This window comes from Budorcas taxicolor, chromosome 13 (genome assembly GCF_023091745.1).
Source record: "Budorcas taxicolor isolate Tak-1 chromosome 13, Takin1.1, whole genome shotgun sequence".
Classification (NCBI taxonomy): Eukaryota; Metazoa; Chordata; class Mammalia; order Artiodactyla; family Bovidae; genus Budorcas; species Budorcas taxicolor.
Window position 1 is genome coordinate 39798503 of NC_068922.1, and position 18234 is coordinate 39816736.

The 18234-nt window shown below is 46.1% G+C and overlaps 1 protein-coding gene across 5 annotated transcripts in view; it reads right to left on the minus strand.

Annotated features, from left to right (window-relative positions):
* RALGAPA2 (Ral GTPase activating protein catalytic subunit alpha 2) overlaps positions 1–18234 on the minus strand; it is a 270985-nt gene that overhangs the window by 62972 nt on the left and 189779 nt on the right. For all 5 annotated transcript variants that reach the window (XM_052650406.1, XM_052650407.1, XM_052650409.1 and 2 more), the window contains one exon: positions 13170–13297. In XM_052650406.1, coding sequence (XP_052506366.1) covers positions 13170–13297 — 128 coding nt within the window. The remainder of the gene's footprint in view (positions 1–13169; positions 13298–18234) is intronic.

Below are 18234 nucleotides of genomic sequence, written 5' to 3' on the forward strand. Positions count from 1 at the left end.
ACTGATGGATTAAGGACGAAAGCTTTGTGGTGGAGCATTTAAATGGGTGGACACAGCGGAGGAACACATATTCGGTGTTCTTTAATGTCCCAGGACCAAGTTAGGAAGGTTGGAGACTGGAATGAAGAAGCATTAGAAGAAATAAGCTGAAGAGAACTATTAATATCATAAACCACTATATACTGTATCATTTCATATTTTTATGATTCTGATGAAAGTAATGAGATCATTGGACACCTGTGATACCAGACGTGGCTTTGTAAGTCATAATGAGCAATGTCCCAGGAGTCATCAGGTTAAAATAGTGTGCATTTTGGAAACATGCCACACTGTTGGAAACTGAGGCAGCTTGTACTTCTCAAGTTAAAGGCATGTGCACAATACAACGTGAAGTCCACATGACTCCTGCATAGCTCCCACGCAGGACACGTGATCGCATCTTGGGAGGGTAGATGGGGGCCCTGGCCATGATCCTCAGAGCTTCCAGCACCCCCCACCCCAGCCCCAGGGGTCTCTGTCAAGTCCCAGGGTATAAAGTCAAATGCTTTCATCCAGGTCTCCTGCACTGCAGGCAGATCCTTTACCATCTGAGCCAGCAGGGAAGACCTTTCAAAGTACAGAACCCAGAGACATATTAGAAGTACAACTTTCAAAGTACTCATTGTAGAGTTTGGTAAAATGCCGCTGAGTAAACTAGAGAGGACACCCTTTCAAGGCCAACGTGATGGCATGTGGATTGTTCTCCCCTGCAGATGACCAAGGAAGCATTCCACTTTGATTTAAAAAAAAAATTTACTTGTGTGTGTTGCAGATTACTCGGGTGCAAAACCCGCAGGGAGCCCACTGCAGACACTGAGGTTGACAGGCCCAAAAGGGATCACCACATGGATTGGTCTACTTTGTCCCTCTTCGGCTTTGTATGATCCCTTATTATCATAAGGCATGTATTACCCTTTTTGGAGATCTGAATAACAGAAAGTCTCACTTTCGAACATGTTGATTCTAACTGCAGAGACTGCTAAATGCTCTGGGATGCTGTTTATGGCATCGTGTTCCTTTTAAAATGGGACCGATAATTAGTAAACTGAAATTTGATTAATGTTGGATTAAGAGGTTCCGATGTCTTGCTGCAATGTGTGTACTGGGAGAGATCAGCCTTAGGAAACTCATGTCTTCCCCTCTCCAAGATGAGAGGATAAATTTAAAAGCCTTATTTTTTTTTTTTTAAAGAGAGTTCAGTTGGTGTGCAACAGTTCATAATGTAGGATTCAGTTTTTTTCCTCACTCTTTTTTGTTTTCTCACTTTGAAGCTGGAGCCAATGAATTATTTGAGAGAGGACAAAATAAACTAGAAATAAAAGTTCTCCCCCAGAAACACTATGGGTGAGCCCCCTGGTTCTAACAGAGGGACCTGGTGTGTTAGATGGCACAGGCCTCCTCTCACCAAGCTCAACTGCAGAATTCCAAGACCATGAAGATCTGCTCTGAAAGGTATGCGTGTGTGTGTGCGTGCTAAGTCACTTCAGTCGTGTCCGACTCTTTGAGATCGTATGGACCATAGCCTGCCAGGCTCCTCTGTCCGTGGGATTTCCCAGGCAAGAATTCTGGAGTGGGTTGCCATGTCCTCCTCCAGGGGATCTTCCTGAGCCAGGGATTGAACCCACGTCTCTTATGTCTCCTGCATTGGCAGGTGTGTTCTTCACCAGTAGAAGCTCTCTAAAAAGTATAAAGTCTGCGAAAATGACCACTAAATTTTAAATCAATACCATTTTGTGATCTTCAGAGTTAAGGTTAGGGAGGCCTCTTTGTAGTTTCGCTAGGATTATAAAAAGGTGTGTAATGGCCAAAAGTTTTTCCATGCTCCATGGCCAGGAGGGTCCATATTTCTTCGTCGCCTGCATCTTAAAATTCATACTCTTGTTTGCCTACTGCTGAAGAGTGTGGTAGAATCAGGAATAATGGCTCCCTGTGAAGCTGTGCCATTCCCAAAGTAACCAGCTGAACTCGAAAGAAATGCATCATTTATGGAATGACCTTTCGCTCTTTGAATATTCCGACATTCATAGATGTTAAATGCCTAGAAATCCTAGCAGCACTATGGAGAAAGGTGAGAAGGGTCAGCCAATACCCTCTTGCCTACTCTTGACAGGATGACCGTCTCCACTTTTTTTAGCATCTTTCTAACAGCAATCTGTATCGGGGAACAACAGTGGAATTTGTGTCATCATGACCAAATGATTACAGTGCAAACCGAGATTCTTTCGAGACCCAGCAGGCTGCTGGTCCCTATGGAAACAAAACCTCAGACAGTGTCCTCCACTGGGTTGGAGGAGGCAGTGGAGGCTTTTGTGCCTGGGGAGATTTCTTCCACAACCTTCCAGCACCAGACCCCAGAGCTTCCTCCCAACTCTCTTCTTATTGAGATGCAAATTAATCTCTCTGGCTGATTACACTTCCCTTAAGGCTACCGACACACGCAGCTGTAACCAGAGTTTGTGAACTCCCCAACAAGTGACTTCAGCTGACAGCCTTGCCTGTGCAGATTGGCCGGTGGCAGGAGCTGGGCAGCCAGGACTTCGCTATGGCGAGTTACTAGCGGTAGGAAATTTACATACAGTTACAAATGAAAAAGACAACCCTATATGACCGTATCCCTAGGATTCAGAAAGAGACTCTGAGGCAGTGTCACTTGAGGTCTCAGACTGAAGGACCACACCACTCCTGTGGATCCTGGGTTTCACTGCTTCACCTCCAGACCTCCTTCCTGGCTGCTCTTCTGTAACCTGAACGCTGTTCGAACCCATCTCTCTAACTATTAACAGCTCTAAGAATACAGGATGACTAAACAGCCATCACTTACTTTTCATGGCTCTGAGAATATGGGATGACTAAATAGCCATCACTTACTTTTCATGGCTCTCAATACACTTCTATTAATTAAAAACCAGTGGATAAGAATCCGTCTGCCAGTGCAGGGGACCTGGGTTTGACGATGCCTGATCAGGAAAGATCCCACAAGTCTCGGAGCAACTAAACCCATTGGTCATACTACTGAGCCCATGTTCTAGAGCCCTTGAGCTGCAGCTACCGAAGCGGCCCCACAGCCTGTGCTCCCCAGTAAGAGAAGCCACACCACGAGAAGCCCAGGTGACACGAGGAAGAATAGCCCCTACTTGCAGCAACTAGAGAAAGCCCACGTGCACCAAGGGAGACCCAGCGAAGCCAAAAATACATAAACACATAGAAACATAAATTTAAAAATTAAAAATTAAATCAGATATAAAGTCACCATTCCAATTGTTGAGATTTCCACCTAAATGTCCTTCAATAACTTTTTGCGGTGGTGATGTAAGCGTTATTATTTACAAAGTGATAGAAAAGCAATATGCGCAAAACACTATGTTGGGGGATTCAGCTGCAAGGTAAACACTCAATAATGGGGAAAGGACTTAAAGTGTGTCTTTCTGTACAGAGATATATACTCTATTTGTAGAGCTCTATTTCTTGGAAAATGAAGATTTTCAATTTTGAAAAAGAAATGCTGTTTTATAAAATATGAGTCATTTTTGTCTTGTTTTCCAAAATGTTTTCTTTAAAAAACTGAATGAATCTCTCCTCTTTGGCTCTCCCTTCACACATATGCATGTTTATAAAGTCCTAGGAGGAATGGACAGCTTCTAGTCAATCAGGAGACAGAAGAGGCTAGAGATGGCTGGTCTGGCAGGTACACGGACAGCTGAGGAATGGGAGGCCCCTGGGTCACAGCAGACAGACAACCACTGGTGGGGGGGAATGGGGGTGACCCAGGGGAATCCTGGGGGGTCCCCACACCCCAGTGAGGAGGAACACCCCCTGTGAAGGTTGGGATGAGATAGAGTGGACCAGCCATGGATCTGAGTGGGAAGTGAGGAGAAGGGGCGCTGCTAGTGCTATTTCACGAAGCAAGGTGTCAGCCTGGCTTCTGTGCACATTGTTAGAGTCACACTAGCTTTTCGTGGAGGGATGTGCATCTGTCTAACCGTGATGGGTCATGAATCTGCAGCAAAAACAGCAAAGTGGTGTCTTCTTCTCCCTCCTTGAAGGTTCCCCTTGGCACCACCATGTGCTTCCCTCTGGCTTGGTTCCTGGTTGGTACGCAAGGATACAGGTAGTGCCTGCCCCTTCTTGGGTACCAGGCTTTCACAGGGGGTGAGGGGAGGTGGACTTTCTACACAGAAGGGAGGAGTGATCTCCAGCCTTCATCTGAGCACCTCTGATGGTGAAAAGTACTTCTGAGACCTGATTCCATGGATGGGCGCTTCCACAATCCACAACAGAGATCGGAAACACTGGTATTTAAGGGCCCAGGCTCGCACTGTGTATGGTGACTGCAGTCATGAAATTCAAAGACACTTGCTCCTTGGTAGAAAAGTTATGTCAAACCTAGACTGTGTATTAAAATGCAGAGATATCACTTTGCCAACAAAGATCTGTCTAGTCAAAGCTAGTCTTCCCAGCAGTCACATATGGTTGTGAGAACTGGACCAAAAGGAAGGCTGAGTTCCCAAGAATTGATGCTTTTGAACTGTGGTGCTGGAGAAAACTCTTAAGTCCCTTGGACTGCCAGGAGATCAAACCAGTCAATCCTAAAGGAAATCAACCCTGAATATTCACTGGAAGGACTGATGCTGAAGCTTAAGCTCCAATACTTTGGCCACTTGATGTGAAGGGCTGACTCATTAGAAAAGACCCTGATGCTGGGAAAGATTGAAGGCAGGAGGAGAAGGGGACAACAGAAGGTGAGGTGGTTGGATGGCATTATCAACTCAATGGACATGAGTTTGAGCAAACTCCAGGAAATGGTGAAGGACAAGGAGGGCTGGCGTGCTGCAGTCCATGGGGTCACAAAGAGTCAGACATGACTGAGCAACTGAACAACAACCAGGCTTGCAGTGTGATAAAGACCATGGTGACACTTACTGGGCTCTCACTTAGGACCAGGCTCTGTTTCACCTGTGTGGCCTTCTGACCATCTCATCTCCCCTAGGAGGGGGACAAATGGGGCTCTGGGTCTCAGTGTCAGGGAGACGTGGTCCAGGGGTCTGTGGTGAACAGGGGGACAGGCAGCCAGCTGGTTAGGAGGCTGATTGCTGCCAACAGCAGGGGAGGCCCTGTGGGGTCAGAGGTTTTGATTCTTTAAGAAAAATCAGAAATCTAGATTTTGTAAAATGCACAATCTCTCAACTTCTCAACCTGCCTGACAAATTCAATTTTTACGAGTGACGCTGGAGGCCGCTACAGTTTATACAAGGTCCATCTGAGGGGCCAGATTCAGTTGCAGGTGGCTGGTTTTTGGGCTCTTGGGTTTCGCATGTTTGCTCCAACATTGATCTAGAACCCTCTTCCTGGATGCCTCTGTTCACTGCTCCCCATTCTGCAGCCCTTGCTCCTCTCTGACCCCCCAGGCTCCTGAGACCATTCCTTCTTGGTTTTTCTCCTTGAGCTGTATGGACCGGCTTCTCTGGACCTGCTCTGGGTTGGTTGGGCTCTTATGATGTGGTCCCAGAGTGACACCCCTATTTGCCATGTGTGCCAAGAGTGGCGCAGGGACCATGCCTGTTCCTCCTGATGCGGTCTCACCCTCATGTCCTGGATCTCAAATCTGTGCTCAGTCATGATACTCGGGTTGCAAACACCACCTATGGCCACGCGGAGTCACCCTTGGCCTCTAGGAACCCAGCTAAGCCCACGGGTGTGGCTTTTTGGGCTCCCCTCTTGGTCTTATCTGGATGGTTTGAGTTTGGTAGACTCATCTGTTGAGATGATCCTCATTTCTGATGTTGCCTTGGATCAAGTTCGCCCTCTCAGTTTCCCTTAAAAATGGTATTTACTTTGATAAACAGGTTTTCTAGACCTTTGTGAAAATTGCTGGACGGAAGTGGACTTGAGCAAAGCCTCGGCCCACATGGGACCAGACACTAAGGCCCCGGTTGGTCGGTGGCCACAAACGACTGCATTTATATTTAGCCACAGTAAAGTCGCCCAGCTTCTGTAGGCCTGAACCCTCTCCCATGGGCCAGACGGTTATGATATTTTATCTGGTGTTTAACCAAAATTAAGATGTATATTTACAAGCTTTCTCTAACTTCTGAAATGAGTAATCTTATCAAATATCATGCATGTGTTTGGGATACTTCATTCTATGTGGACTCATCCTTTTCTGGAGGCTTACACGCACAAGGGACTATACAATCTGCCCCAATTCATCCTTTAATCCTATCTGAAAATGAGGAAAACAGTTTCCTGTTTTCAGTTCTGGGTGCATCCTTAATTTACATGACTTCTGAAGAAACAATTCTCCTGGTTCTGAGATCACTGTTGTAAATTTGTTCCACAACCCGATATATGTGGCCTTGGAGGATGGATCTTACTGGCAGGGGCCAATTCGCTCTTTTTTCTTATTGTGTTCTCAGTGTTTTGAGTCTTCATTCATACACCAAGACACTTCTGCCAGCTCCCAGATGAAAAAGCTGGTGGACAGATGGAATGGGGTTCGCAGTGAAGACTTCCCATGAGCACCGTGGAGAGCGACCCTCAGAACGGAGTCTCCGCAGACCCCACGCCATGCGGCTACAATGGGGGCTTCCTCTACCCCACCTCCCTTTTTCTTTCTCAGAGAAAGTTTTCATTTTCTAATAAAATACCAAATCTCATTTCTTTTTCCCCTCCACAGCCTCAAGCCATCCCTGGAAACATGCCATTTCTTTATTCTCTACCTTTTGAAATATGCTTCCAAGGTATCAGAGCACAAGTCTGCTTGTGGTTTATTCTGTTATTCTTACACAAACTCTGGGACAAACTTACTTTCGGCAACATCCAAGTCAGCCTTTCGCTGATGCTGAGCAAATGAATGCATCTAAGATATAGCTCCCAGTGTCTGCTTCCTCTGTCTTCTGAAAGAGGGTGTGCTGGCCAGCAATTTATCAAATGTGGACTTCCCTGGTAGTCCAGTGGTCAAGAATCCACCTGCCAATGCAGGGGACTCGGGTTTGATCCCTGGTCTGGGAAGATTCCAATTGCCATCAAGCAGCTAAGCCCATGTGCCCCAACTATTTTTAAGCCCACATATCCTAGAGCTTACACTCTGCAATGAGAGAAGCCACTGCCATGAGCAGCCAGTGCACCGCAGCTAGACAAAGCCTGTGTAGCAACAAAGACCCAGTGCAGCCAAACATAAACTTATCAAACGCTTGCTGCCCTTAGCAGAATGTACCCTGGAGTGGATGTCAAGCAGCTGAAGTCCCTACTGCAGCTCTACTTTGCCTTCAGGCAGCTCAGCAGGTAGACTAGAAAAACAGTATGCACGCCTCACCCCCTCGCCCCCATCCCCCACCGATGGACTGTGACCCCTGACCCCAAGCATGCTCCATCCTGAGCACTCTGACTCCAGCCAGGAGCATCTCCTCTCCCAGCGGCGCTGCTATTATCTGGCATGTGTTTCTCTTCCCTGAAGCTGTTCAGCTCTAGGCTCCTGTTTCTCCCAGTGTTCCAGGTGAAGGCTGGGGCCTTGGTGCTGAGGCTGAACCCTGCAGGGATATGGATTCTGCTTGCCCACCTGCTGAGGTGACCCTTCACTCCCCTCCTCCTTGCTCTCCCCATTTCCTCCACCCATCTCTCTCAGTCCCCCACTCCTCCCAAATCTACTCTTTAAGGGGATGCTCCAGGCCGTCTGGCCTTGATCCTCTTCCTGTCACCCTCCACACATCTAGCAGGCCACCTGCCTGAGGGAGGTGCCCCGTCTTCCTCTGCTGCAGGCCAGACCCTCAGGTCTTTTCAGAGCCCCTCCTGTTATCCCTGCAATGCCTTTATCACCTCTGTCCTTCCAGACGTGTGTGTGCGTGCATATGAATGTGTGTGTGTGTGTTGGTCTGTCCTGCACTCTGCTGGACAGAAGCATCTGTGGGCCTCAAACGTGATGCATTCTCTCAGAGTGCGGTCCTGAGCAGATGCTGTGCCCTCACTTGGAATATTTATTCGTATTCCTGTTCTCAGCAGCTAGGACAGTGCCTGGCGCGTGGCAGAACACAGACCATGTTGACAAATGTGTCACTGACCCCGCACCACCTGGCACCGTCTGCCTCCTCTTCCTACACTTCTCTCAAGTGTGTGAAGACAAACGGAGGGACGTAAGGTCTTCTGAGGAGAGAGAACAGAGGTCCCAGGGGCAAGGGAAGGAAACAGAATGGTTACAGTTTTAGGAAGAGGGGCCATTTCTGAAAGTGTGTAAACTGAGAACACGACTGAGCAATGATAGGAAGAAGTTAGCAGTCTAAAAAGAGATGCTCTGAAATCATCAAGTCTCCCTGCTGATGGAAAATGATGCTAAACTTCACTGGCGAAGGAGGGCCAACATGATAGGCACCTCCATCCACACTGACCATGGAGATCATGCGCTCCCAGAGGGGGATGTGCACTTTTAGAGGCCACCGTCTGTGTGGTTTAGGGAGACCTCCTCCTAGCAGGCCCACTGCCCGCTGTGTGCAGCCTCTCCTAACATGAGTTCTCTGAGCAGGAGCAGGGAAGCCCTAGCCTGACGGTTCCAGAAACCTGAGTCAACCGCAGTCTGATTTGGGAACCTCGAGCTGGCCCAGAACCTGCAATAAGACACATGGCAGGTCCTGTCCGCAGCCCTCCAGGCACAGGTCTGGGCCCCCTGATGGCCCACAGGGGACGGGAAAAGCAGAAGACTGGTGAGCTGGCCCACATCTCTCAGCAGGACAGGGGCTGCAGGACAAAGGCCCACGGAGGAAGTGACCAGAAACCCGGGAGGCAGGGGGGGCCAGAATGAGACGTCACTGAAGGTGCTTTGCCAAACAGATCCCTGCCGAATTCACATTCTTTGGGGGAATCCTGTAAGACAGTGCTATTTTTCAATCTCCTACGAGCCTTCAACACAGTTGTGACTGTTTGATTGCTTAGCATACAGCAGGGTACCCCAGACAGGAACTCCTCTAATGTTAAGTCTAAGCTGGGTTTATTGCTCAGAAAAGATCTCCAAAAGGCACATTCGTTCCACCAATGCCCCCAGTCCTCAGTTTAGTAACAATTGTTATGTCTTTTTGAATGCTGTGCTGTGCTTAGTCACTCAGTTGTGTCAGACTCTTTATGACTCAATGGACCACAGCCTTTCAGGCTCCTCTCTTTTTCCAGGCAAGAATACTGGAGTGGGTTGACATGCCCTCCTCCAGGGAATCTTCCCAACCCAGGGATCAAATCCAGGTTTTCTGCATTGTAGGTGGATTCTTTACTGTCTGAGCCATCAGGGAAGCCCAAGAATATTGGAGTGGGTAGCCTATCCCTTCTCCAGGGGATCTTCCTAACCCAAGAATCGAATCAGACTTTCCTGCATTGCACGTGGGTTCTTTACTAGCTAAGCTACCAGGGAATCCCTTCTTCGTGGATATTACTGAACAAAATTGATATAGAACTGCCTATATTTCTACTTCTGATTAAATATCACCCAGAACTGAATCCCAGTGGACATATCTGAGTTGAGTACTGGTCACTAGCTGGGGTGGGGGCTGACTCCCTGGGGAAGACAGGCTCTCCATCTGAACCAGAACTCACTCTGAGAAAAACAAGCCTATGGTATCCTAACAAACACAAACCACCAACGGACCCTATGTGTCCTGAGTTGTGTTACTTCCTTGTGTTAGGCAACAATTTCCTCTAAAAATGATGACACAGAGGGAAAGAGGAAAATGATGCCCATGGTTCCTTTTCTAGTCAGTCCTGACTCGTCTGTAAACTGAAGGTAAGTTTAGTACACAGGCAGAGTGAAATAAAACCAGAGAAGTTTCTTTTGTGCAGTGTTTTCAGTCCTGGCATCTACACACAAGTTATGAAATATGAACTGGGTAATTCCAGTGGTTCCATACCTGAGTTAGATGCTTTTATGTTTTGCATACTAAACTGACATTGCACAATATAAAGAATAAAAAAGTAACGCTAATCATCTAAATTTTTAACATTCCTTTATCTAAAATGCTGTTAAACAGCAAATTAAAAAACACCATGACAAGTTAGAGAAAAATTGCCAGAGAATGGAAAATGCTTTATATTTTAGCCTCTTTGAAGGCACTTTCTCTGCTTTTTAAGTAAAGGGCCCACATTTTCATTCTGCACTGGGACCTGGGTTATATCGTAAGCCCAGGTTTCAGGGATATCCAGGGCATTAATAACCTTCTCAGCCCTTGGGAGGGTTTGAGGGCTGGGGGTGGTGGACCCTACAAACTACCCCCTACCTCTTGCCCTGGCATCAGGCGACCCTGCTGCTGTACTAGGATCTGAACCTCCAAGGTGGCCATGAAGTGAGAGAGTTAGGATCCCCTCAGCTCCTTGGTCCTACTCAGAAGACCATCTCTGCTGGAAGCTCACTCCTGTGAAAGTCATCAGGACCCCGCTGGACCTGACCATGCATACAATCCTAAAGAGCCCAAGATGACCACTCAAGAACACTGTGAGTCCCTCTGTTTGCTCCAGTGTCTTCTGTCTAGGACCCGGTCCTGCCACCTGGGGACAGTGCCCCTCACAACACTCCAGCACAGCCTACAGCTCTCTCCCTGGCATCTCAGCCCCACTCCCTGGCTGCCTTTGATTTGGTTAGTTTGCCTATCTCTTCCAGGCAGCACGGGGCAAGGACTACACCTGCCTGCTCCACCCTGGACCCCAAACCCCAGCTCTTGGCTGGGCAGATTCCGAGCCCACAGGGGCTGACTGGAGACACCCATACAAGGAGACACTCGCAATTAGGATGTGTTTGGTTATTTGGTATTTTTTAAACTTCAAACCTAAGGCTTATGTCAGTGAAGCAGTGGATTCCAGACACCAGCGGTGACAGCAACTAGGTTAGATTTTTGTTAAAGCACGTGAATGAGAGCGCCAAGGATGCTTTAACATAGTGTTAAAGGAGCAGTCCATTATTAATAGCCTAGGCAGATATCTATAAATATTTTAAAAATCTAAAACTTAGTAATTTTTTAAAGAACAAAAATACAAACACCTTCACTTTTCTTTTCTCTTATTTTTTCCTACTTTTCTTAACTTTTCTTCTCCTTATACCTTTGGTTTTTGACCTGAATACTAGCTCTTTTGCAGGCAGAAAGTAGAGAATAAAGTAGTTAAGTGATTGCAAAGCTTTCCCCATTGATTATATCTCTATTATAAAGATTACCAATAATGTTTTAAATAATTTATTTGAATAGCACTAATTAAATCTTCTCAAGGTGTAAGGCAAAAGAAAAATATTTAACATTTTATAATGATCAACATCATAAGTTTATTACTTTCCCTTTGCTAACGTCCATACTAAGCCATCCTCTGAGATGTCCACCTAGCTATTTTATGAGCAATTTGGGGAAAGAGCACTTCCTCACTCATGTGAGCATCAGTGGCCCTAAGCCCACATCCACTTCAGTTCAGTGTGGCAGCTTGAAGAATTTTTAAAATGATGCTGAATCCTATCCTTTGAACTTTTAAAAATAGTGTTTCCCCTTAAACCTGATTATTCTGAAGCCGCATTAATTCCGACTGGAGAAAGCAGTGTCCAACAACACAACAAAGCGTGGCTTTTGTAATGAGCAGCTCCATAAGTGGAGAAGGTGACGTGACAAAAATCACAATGGACCTCTAGCAAACGGAATTTTCCTGTTTGCAAATGACTTTTTCTTGCCTTGGCCCAACGTCCTTGACTGATGAGTGTCCAGCTCATCATGCAAACTCGACAAGCCAATTGCTAAAAAGATCCTTCTCATTTCTGCCAAGAACCTTTCTGTAACAGCCTGTGAAATAAAAACTCCACCGCAGAAGGCTGAATCGGCACCAGCCGTGAGATTAAGTCCAGAGTGCGGTGGAGGTCCCTGCTACAGAACGCCTGCTCCGAAACACCACCCCAGGCCGGACAAATCGGGAGGGGGCAGGCCAAGGGGGATAATGCCCCCCAGACCCCCGGGGAGGGACCAGATGGGATCTAATAGCTCTTTTCTACTACTAATTTCTATGATAATTCCGAGTTGCCACATGGCATATGTATTTTTTTCTTAATCTAAAGACAGAATATCAGTCAATGAAGTGACCAGGATTTTAATGAAAGGTATTTTTCATGAACTGTATCTATTCACACGTGGTATTTCTCACCCACCCCTTGCCCCCACCCTCCAGCAGCGTGCCACTGATGGCAAGGTTGGGAGAAGTACAGAGACAGAGGTCAAACACAATATGCTTATAATCATTATCATTACTAATTAGAAACAGAGAGATCCTGAGTTGTGTTAGGTCAGATGTGTTTCGAAGCAATTTTATGAAGTCACCTTAATTTTCTTATCATCAGGGTAAAATGAAGCTTTAAATATGTGGTACCTCCAGTGCCAACCTGATCAAATGGCTGCTTTTCATGGTTCTTGGCTCCAAAAGATTTAAAGATTACAGCAGGCCAACAAATGTTGGAGGAAAAATAAAGAATCACACTAGTGAAATTTCTTCTGTTTTTAGAAAGAAGATCAGAAATGAGAGGAGGTACTCAGGATTTGGGAAAATGACAAAAGGATTTCTAGCCACTGTCACTGGTGAGTTCAAGCACAACTCTGTTGAGGGTGCCCTTCCTATCCTCCCAATCAGACACAATGTCCCCTTCCCCTGACCTCCTGGGACACCATTTGTGCTTCTCCAGTGGCACCTGTCACGTTCTCTGAATTTATCAGCATCATTTCCTCCATGGTTGCTTCTGGCAGGTGCTTGGAGTGACGCCACTGCATCTTTTAAGCACCCTAACTTACATGCAACGGACTGCAGCAAACAGGGAAGGAGGAGGAGAGGGGAGGAGAATGAACCTGGGGAGAAATACCCCTGGAGAATGAGCATCTCATCACGGGTGCTGTTTTCAGCACAAACTTATGGGGCTTGATTATGAAAATCAACTCTTCCTAAGTTAGATGTGGCACAAAATTATATAACATGAAAGTATGATATTTTATGATATAAGAAATGGTATAAAAGCACACTCTGCTTTCTTCAACCCAGACTGAAAAACATCCCTTTTCCCCTCTTGTGCCCAGCTGTTAAGGCTTACCTCTTTGCCTGAAGTTGGATGCTGGGAAGGTTAACACGTTATACACTCAACTTAAAAAAGATACAAGCTCTGGTAGAGGGGGATGAGGCACTTGACGGCCCGGCTGGCATTGATGCAGGTGGCACAGATAAGGCTTGGCAGTAGCTTCCCACTCACGATTGCTCCATCAAACAGAGGCCCAAAAAACGGAACCTGTCAATGTAAAACAGAACAAAATCAGAAGAACACTTAGTATGCAAAAAAAAAAAAAGACAGTAAAAGGTGAACCAAAGACATGAGAACAGCTGCTTGATACATCTCAAATCTGTCGGGACCACGCACACTGCCACCCACAGAGTGGGCGCTGGATGTAGGGGACCCAGGTCCAGGGGCTTTCGAATCAAGCCAAGCAGGGTTGTGCCACGATGCTCCTCTCCCGCAAACTTATCAGCTAAAATTCTCATGACAGATTGTGACCATGTTCTTCTTTTCTTTCTTGAGCTGTCATTTATGGAAGCGATATTGCTCTTTCTGAGCATTTCTACCATGTGGATACACTCCAGAGCACACAGCCAGGCCTCATGGTACACCCCCAGGCTGGCAACCTTCTGAAACCAGTTTTAGAATTAGCAATATTTTCACATGGATCCTGATGTATGTTGACTCTTAAAGGAGATGACACTGTCTCGGCTAACAACCACAAGGTCCTCCTTCTTGAACCTTCTTCCCTCCATTTCAGAGACATCACATTATTCACATTTCCTTCTAATTCTTTAACAGAGACTTGGCTTTCCTTCACAACTGTGCCACCCAGGGTTTTGGTGCCTGTCTTTTTTTGGATTTCTTTTTCTTTCACTTTTTTCCCCTCTATTTGAATTTCATAAACTCCATTCACTACTATGGAGACTGTCAGCTCCCTGAAGTCAAGAACAGAGTCTTCCTTATAACTCCTATATTTATTCTTATCACTTACTTACTCATTTGTTCAAAAAATATTTATTATCTGACAGATACTGTCCTATTGATTTGGGACACAGCAGTGAATATAAAGAAAAAAATTCCTGATTTCATTGAGCTTAGAACTTATTGGAGGTTTTGGAGAAAAAAACAGTATAAAGACATCAAATATGTAATATGTTAAGCATTAAAGTGGGCTTCCCAGGTGGCACTAGTGGAACAGAACCCACCTGCCAGTGCAGGAGATGTAAGAGACGGGTTCGATCCCCGGGTCAGGAAGATCCCCTGGAGGGTGTGGCAACCCACTTCAATATTCTTGCCTACAGAATCCCATGGACAGAGGAGCCTGGAGGGCTACTGTCCATGGGGTTGCAAAGAGTCAGACATGACTGAAGCAACTTAGCATGCACACACAGGTAGTAAAGTGCTAAGGTGAAGCAGAAGGCAGGGAAGAGCAATAGGACTCTTTAGGGGAGAGTCCTTCAGTTAGAGGTCACATGGCCAGGGGGCTGAAGCCGAGGGCTGGACCGAGGGAAGGAGGGCTGACCTCCAGTGTATGAGGACAGCTGATAGGAGAGCATTCCAGGCAGAGCAGCAGCAGACACGATGCCCTGGGTGGGGGCGGAATCGGTGTGTTTCAGCAACAGTGAGGAAGCCTCAGTCTGGCCGGAGCTGACCTAACTTGGAGATGATCTTTGCAAATGAAGTGATCAGGAACTTAAATGCCCAAGTCAGACAGGGTGGGATACATGTTTGCATACTCGGGGTGGGGGCAGGGATAAAGCATTACAAAAAGATGGGGGTAAAGGGGGGCCCTGTGAAGAGTAATGGCAACCATGATCACAGTCTCTGTGAAAGGAACTTTGTTAAGTTACAAAATAATGTTAGAGTAAGACGTCAGGATGGGTAAGGCAATGGCAACCCACTCCAGTACTCTTGCCTGGAAAATCCCATGGACAGAGGAGCCTGGTAGGCTGCAGTCCGTGGGGTCACAAAGAGTCGGACACGACTGAGCGACTTCCCTTTCACTTTTCACTTTCATGCATTGGAGAAGGAAATGGCAACCCACTCCAGTGTTCTTGCCTGGAGAATCCCAGGGACGGCGGAGACTGGTGGGCTGCCTGTCTATGGGTTGCACAGAGTCGGACATGACTGAAGCAACTTAGCAGAAGCAGCAGCAAGACGTCATGAAGAAAAGACAGGAAAGGAAAGCTTCTACACGTGGGGAAAAGGGCATGTGGGGAAACATCAGGGATCGGGGACCAGCAAGATTCGGTTTTCCATGACACTCCCCCCGAGAAGCTGACTTGTTACCCTGAGGTCAGAACTGCCTCGGCACTGATGGACAGGACCGTCCCTGGAGACTTACCACTACAAACACCACTGGCTTCACCCTGAATCCTGCCTACAAACCAAGGAGAACGGACGTATTTGAGGGCATTTCATGAATACCTATCCCCCAAGTAAACCTAGAACTATCAAGAAAACAATGAGAGGATCAAGTGCCAGACTGGAAATAACCAAGAGCCAAAATGAGAGGTCAAAAGGGAAAGCAGGGACCTTTGTGGTTATTCATAGGACTGTAGGCTCCAGGGATGCTGGTGCAGATAGGCCGGGCCCTCTCGGGGGCATCTGCACGTGAGCAAGGGCTTCCCTTACTAAACCTGTGTGCCACAACTACTGAGAAAGAGCTCTAGAGCCCGTGCTCTACAACAAGAGAAACCACTGCAATGAGAGGCCTGAATACCATAACTAGAGAACAGCCTTCACTCACTGCAACTAGAGAAAGCCCGTTTGCAGCAACGAAGACCCAGTGCAATCAATCAATAAATATAAAAATAAAAGATTTCATTTGTTCCTCTCTAAAGCTCTTTCTTTCTAAACTAGATCTGTGTTTCTGATCCATATCATTTTGCTTCTTTTTTGATGAATTTATTGCAGCATTTCTTATAAGGCAGGTCTACTGCTTACAAACTGCCTGACTTTGATTTGTCTGAGAAAGTATTTCTTCTTTCACTTTTGAAGAATACAGAATTCTATCTTGGTGGGTGTTTTTTTTTAACACTTGAAATATTTTACTCCACTTGCTTCTAACTTGCATGATTTCTGGCTAGAAGTTCAATGTAATTCCTAGGCTGGAGCCTCTAGACTTATTTTTGTCCTCTGGCTTCTTTTAAGATCTTCGTGTTATTTTCGATTTTTGTCTCTCTGCGCTGCTTTAACAAAGTACCGTAGACTGCTGCTGCTGCTAAGTAGCTTCAGTCGTGTCCGACTCTGTGTGACCCCATAGACAGGCAGCCCACCAGGCTCCCCCGTCCCTGGGATTCTCCAGGCAAGAACACTGGAATGGGTGGCCCATTCCTTCTCCAACCACAGACTGGGTGGCCTATAAACAATAGAAATCTATTCCTCACAATTCTGGAGGCTGGAAAGTCTGAATCGTATGGCTAATAGATGGATGGCTGTCTTGTCTCTGAGTCCTCACATGCAAGAAGGGGTAAGGAAGCTCTCGGGTCCTCTTCCAAAAGGCCACCAATACCACTCCCGAGGGCCCCTCTCTTGTGACCTAATCACCTTTACCCCTACCCCTAAATATCATTACACTAGTGGTTAGATTTCAAAACATGAATTCTGGGGTGTGAGGGACACAAACATTCTGTCTACAACATGTAGTCTGAACGTGACACATCTGGGTGTCATGCTTCGTACTTATCCTCCTTGGTGCTATCTGTGCTTCCTGGATCTGTGGTTTGGTATCTGTCTTCAATTTGGAAAATTTTCACATATTGTAAGTGAAGGGAAAGTCACTCAGTCGTGTTCGACTCTTTGTGATCCCCAGGACTGTAGCCCACCAGGCTTCTCTGTCCCATGGAATTCTCTAAGCAAGAATACTGGAGTGGGTTGCCATTCCCTTCTCCAGGGGATCTTTCCAACCCAGGGATCAAACCCAGGTCTTCTGCATTGCAGACAGAGTCTTTACAAACTGAGCCACTAAAATACACGTAATATAAAAATGTATCTAAGTTACCATTTCAAATATTTCTTCTGTCCTTTCTCTTTCTCTTCTGGTATTCCCATAAGGTGTATATTACCCTTCGTAACTGGGGCTTTCCAGGTGGCTCAGTGGTAAAGAGTCTGCCTGCCAATGCAGGAGACACAAGAGATGCGGGATTGATCCCTAGATGGGGAAGATCCCCTGGAACAGCAAAAGGCAACTCACTCCAGTATTCTTGCCTAGAAAATTCCGTGGACAGAGGAGCCTGGTGGGCTACAGTCCATAGAGTCACAAAGAACTGGACACGACTGAGCGACTAGGCATGCATGCACCCTTTTTAATTATCCTGCAGATCTTGAACACTGGTCAGTTTTTGTGATCCTTTTCCCCCTTGGCATTTCAGTTTTGATATTTCTACTAACATATTTTCAAGCTCTCAGTTCCTTTCTTCACTCATTCCATTCACTGATTAAGCCATTAAAGACAGTCTTCATTTCTGCAACTGTGCTTTTGATTTCTACCATTTCCTTTTAATTCTTTCCTGGAGTTTGCATCTCTGTTTCCATTACTCATCTCTTCTTGCATGTTGTCCATCTTTAGAGCCTTTAGTACATTCTTCTAAATTCCTGATCTGATCATTTCAAAATCTTTGCCTTATCTGAATCTGCTTTTGATGCTTGGTCTGTCTCTTCAAACTGTGGGTTTTTTGTGGTTTTTTTTGCCTTTTAGGAGGCCTTGTGATTTTTTTTTGTTGAGACTGATTACATGATACGACCGATAAAAGAAACTGAAATAAATAGACCATTAGTATAAGACTTGATGTTTGTCTGGCTAGTAGTTAGCCAGTGTTTATGACTGATGTGTTTATGGTTTGCTGAAGCCATAGATGAAGGCATCAGACTCTAAAACTTGCTCAGATGCCTCTGTTTTTGACTTCCCTATTGTGTCTGGGTTTCCCTAGAGATTTTGCAGATAAGGTCTCAGATGTGCAGCTCTTTTGGATGCTTCCCATTACTATACAAAAGCCCAGCTGATGTTGTGATGAGGTGCAGGGGAGAAGTGTTCTATGGATCTGTCATAAGGTCCCAGCCCTAACCTGAAAAAGAATCCAGTAATCAGTGAGATGGATCTATAATTAAAAAAAAAAATCATGAAGCTAACTAAACAATAACAATCCAACCACAACAAACAATCAACT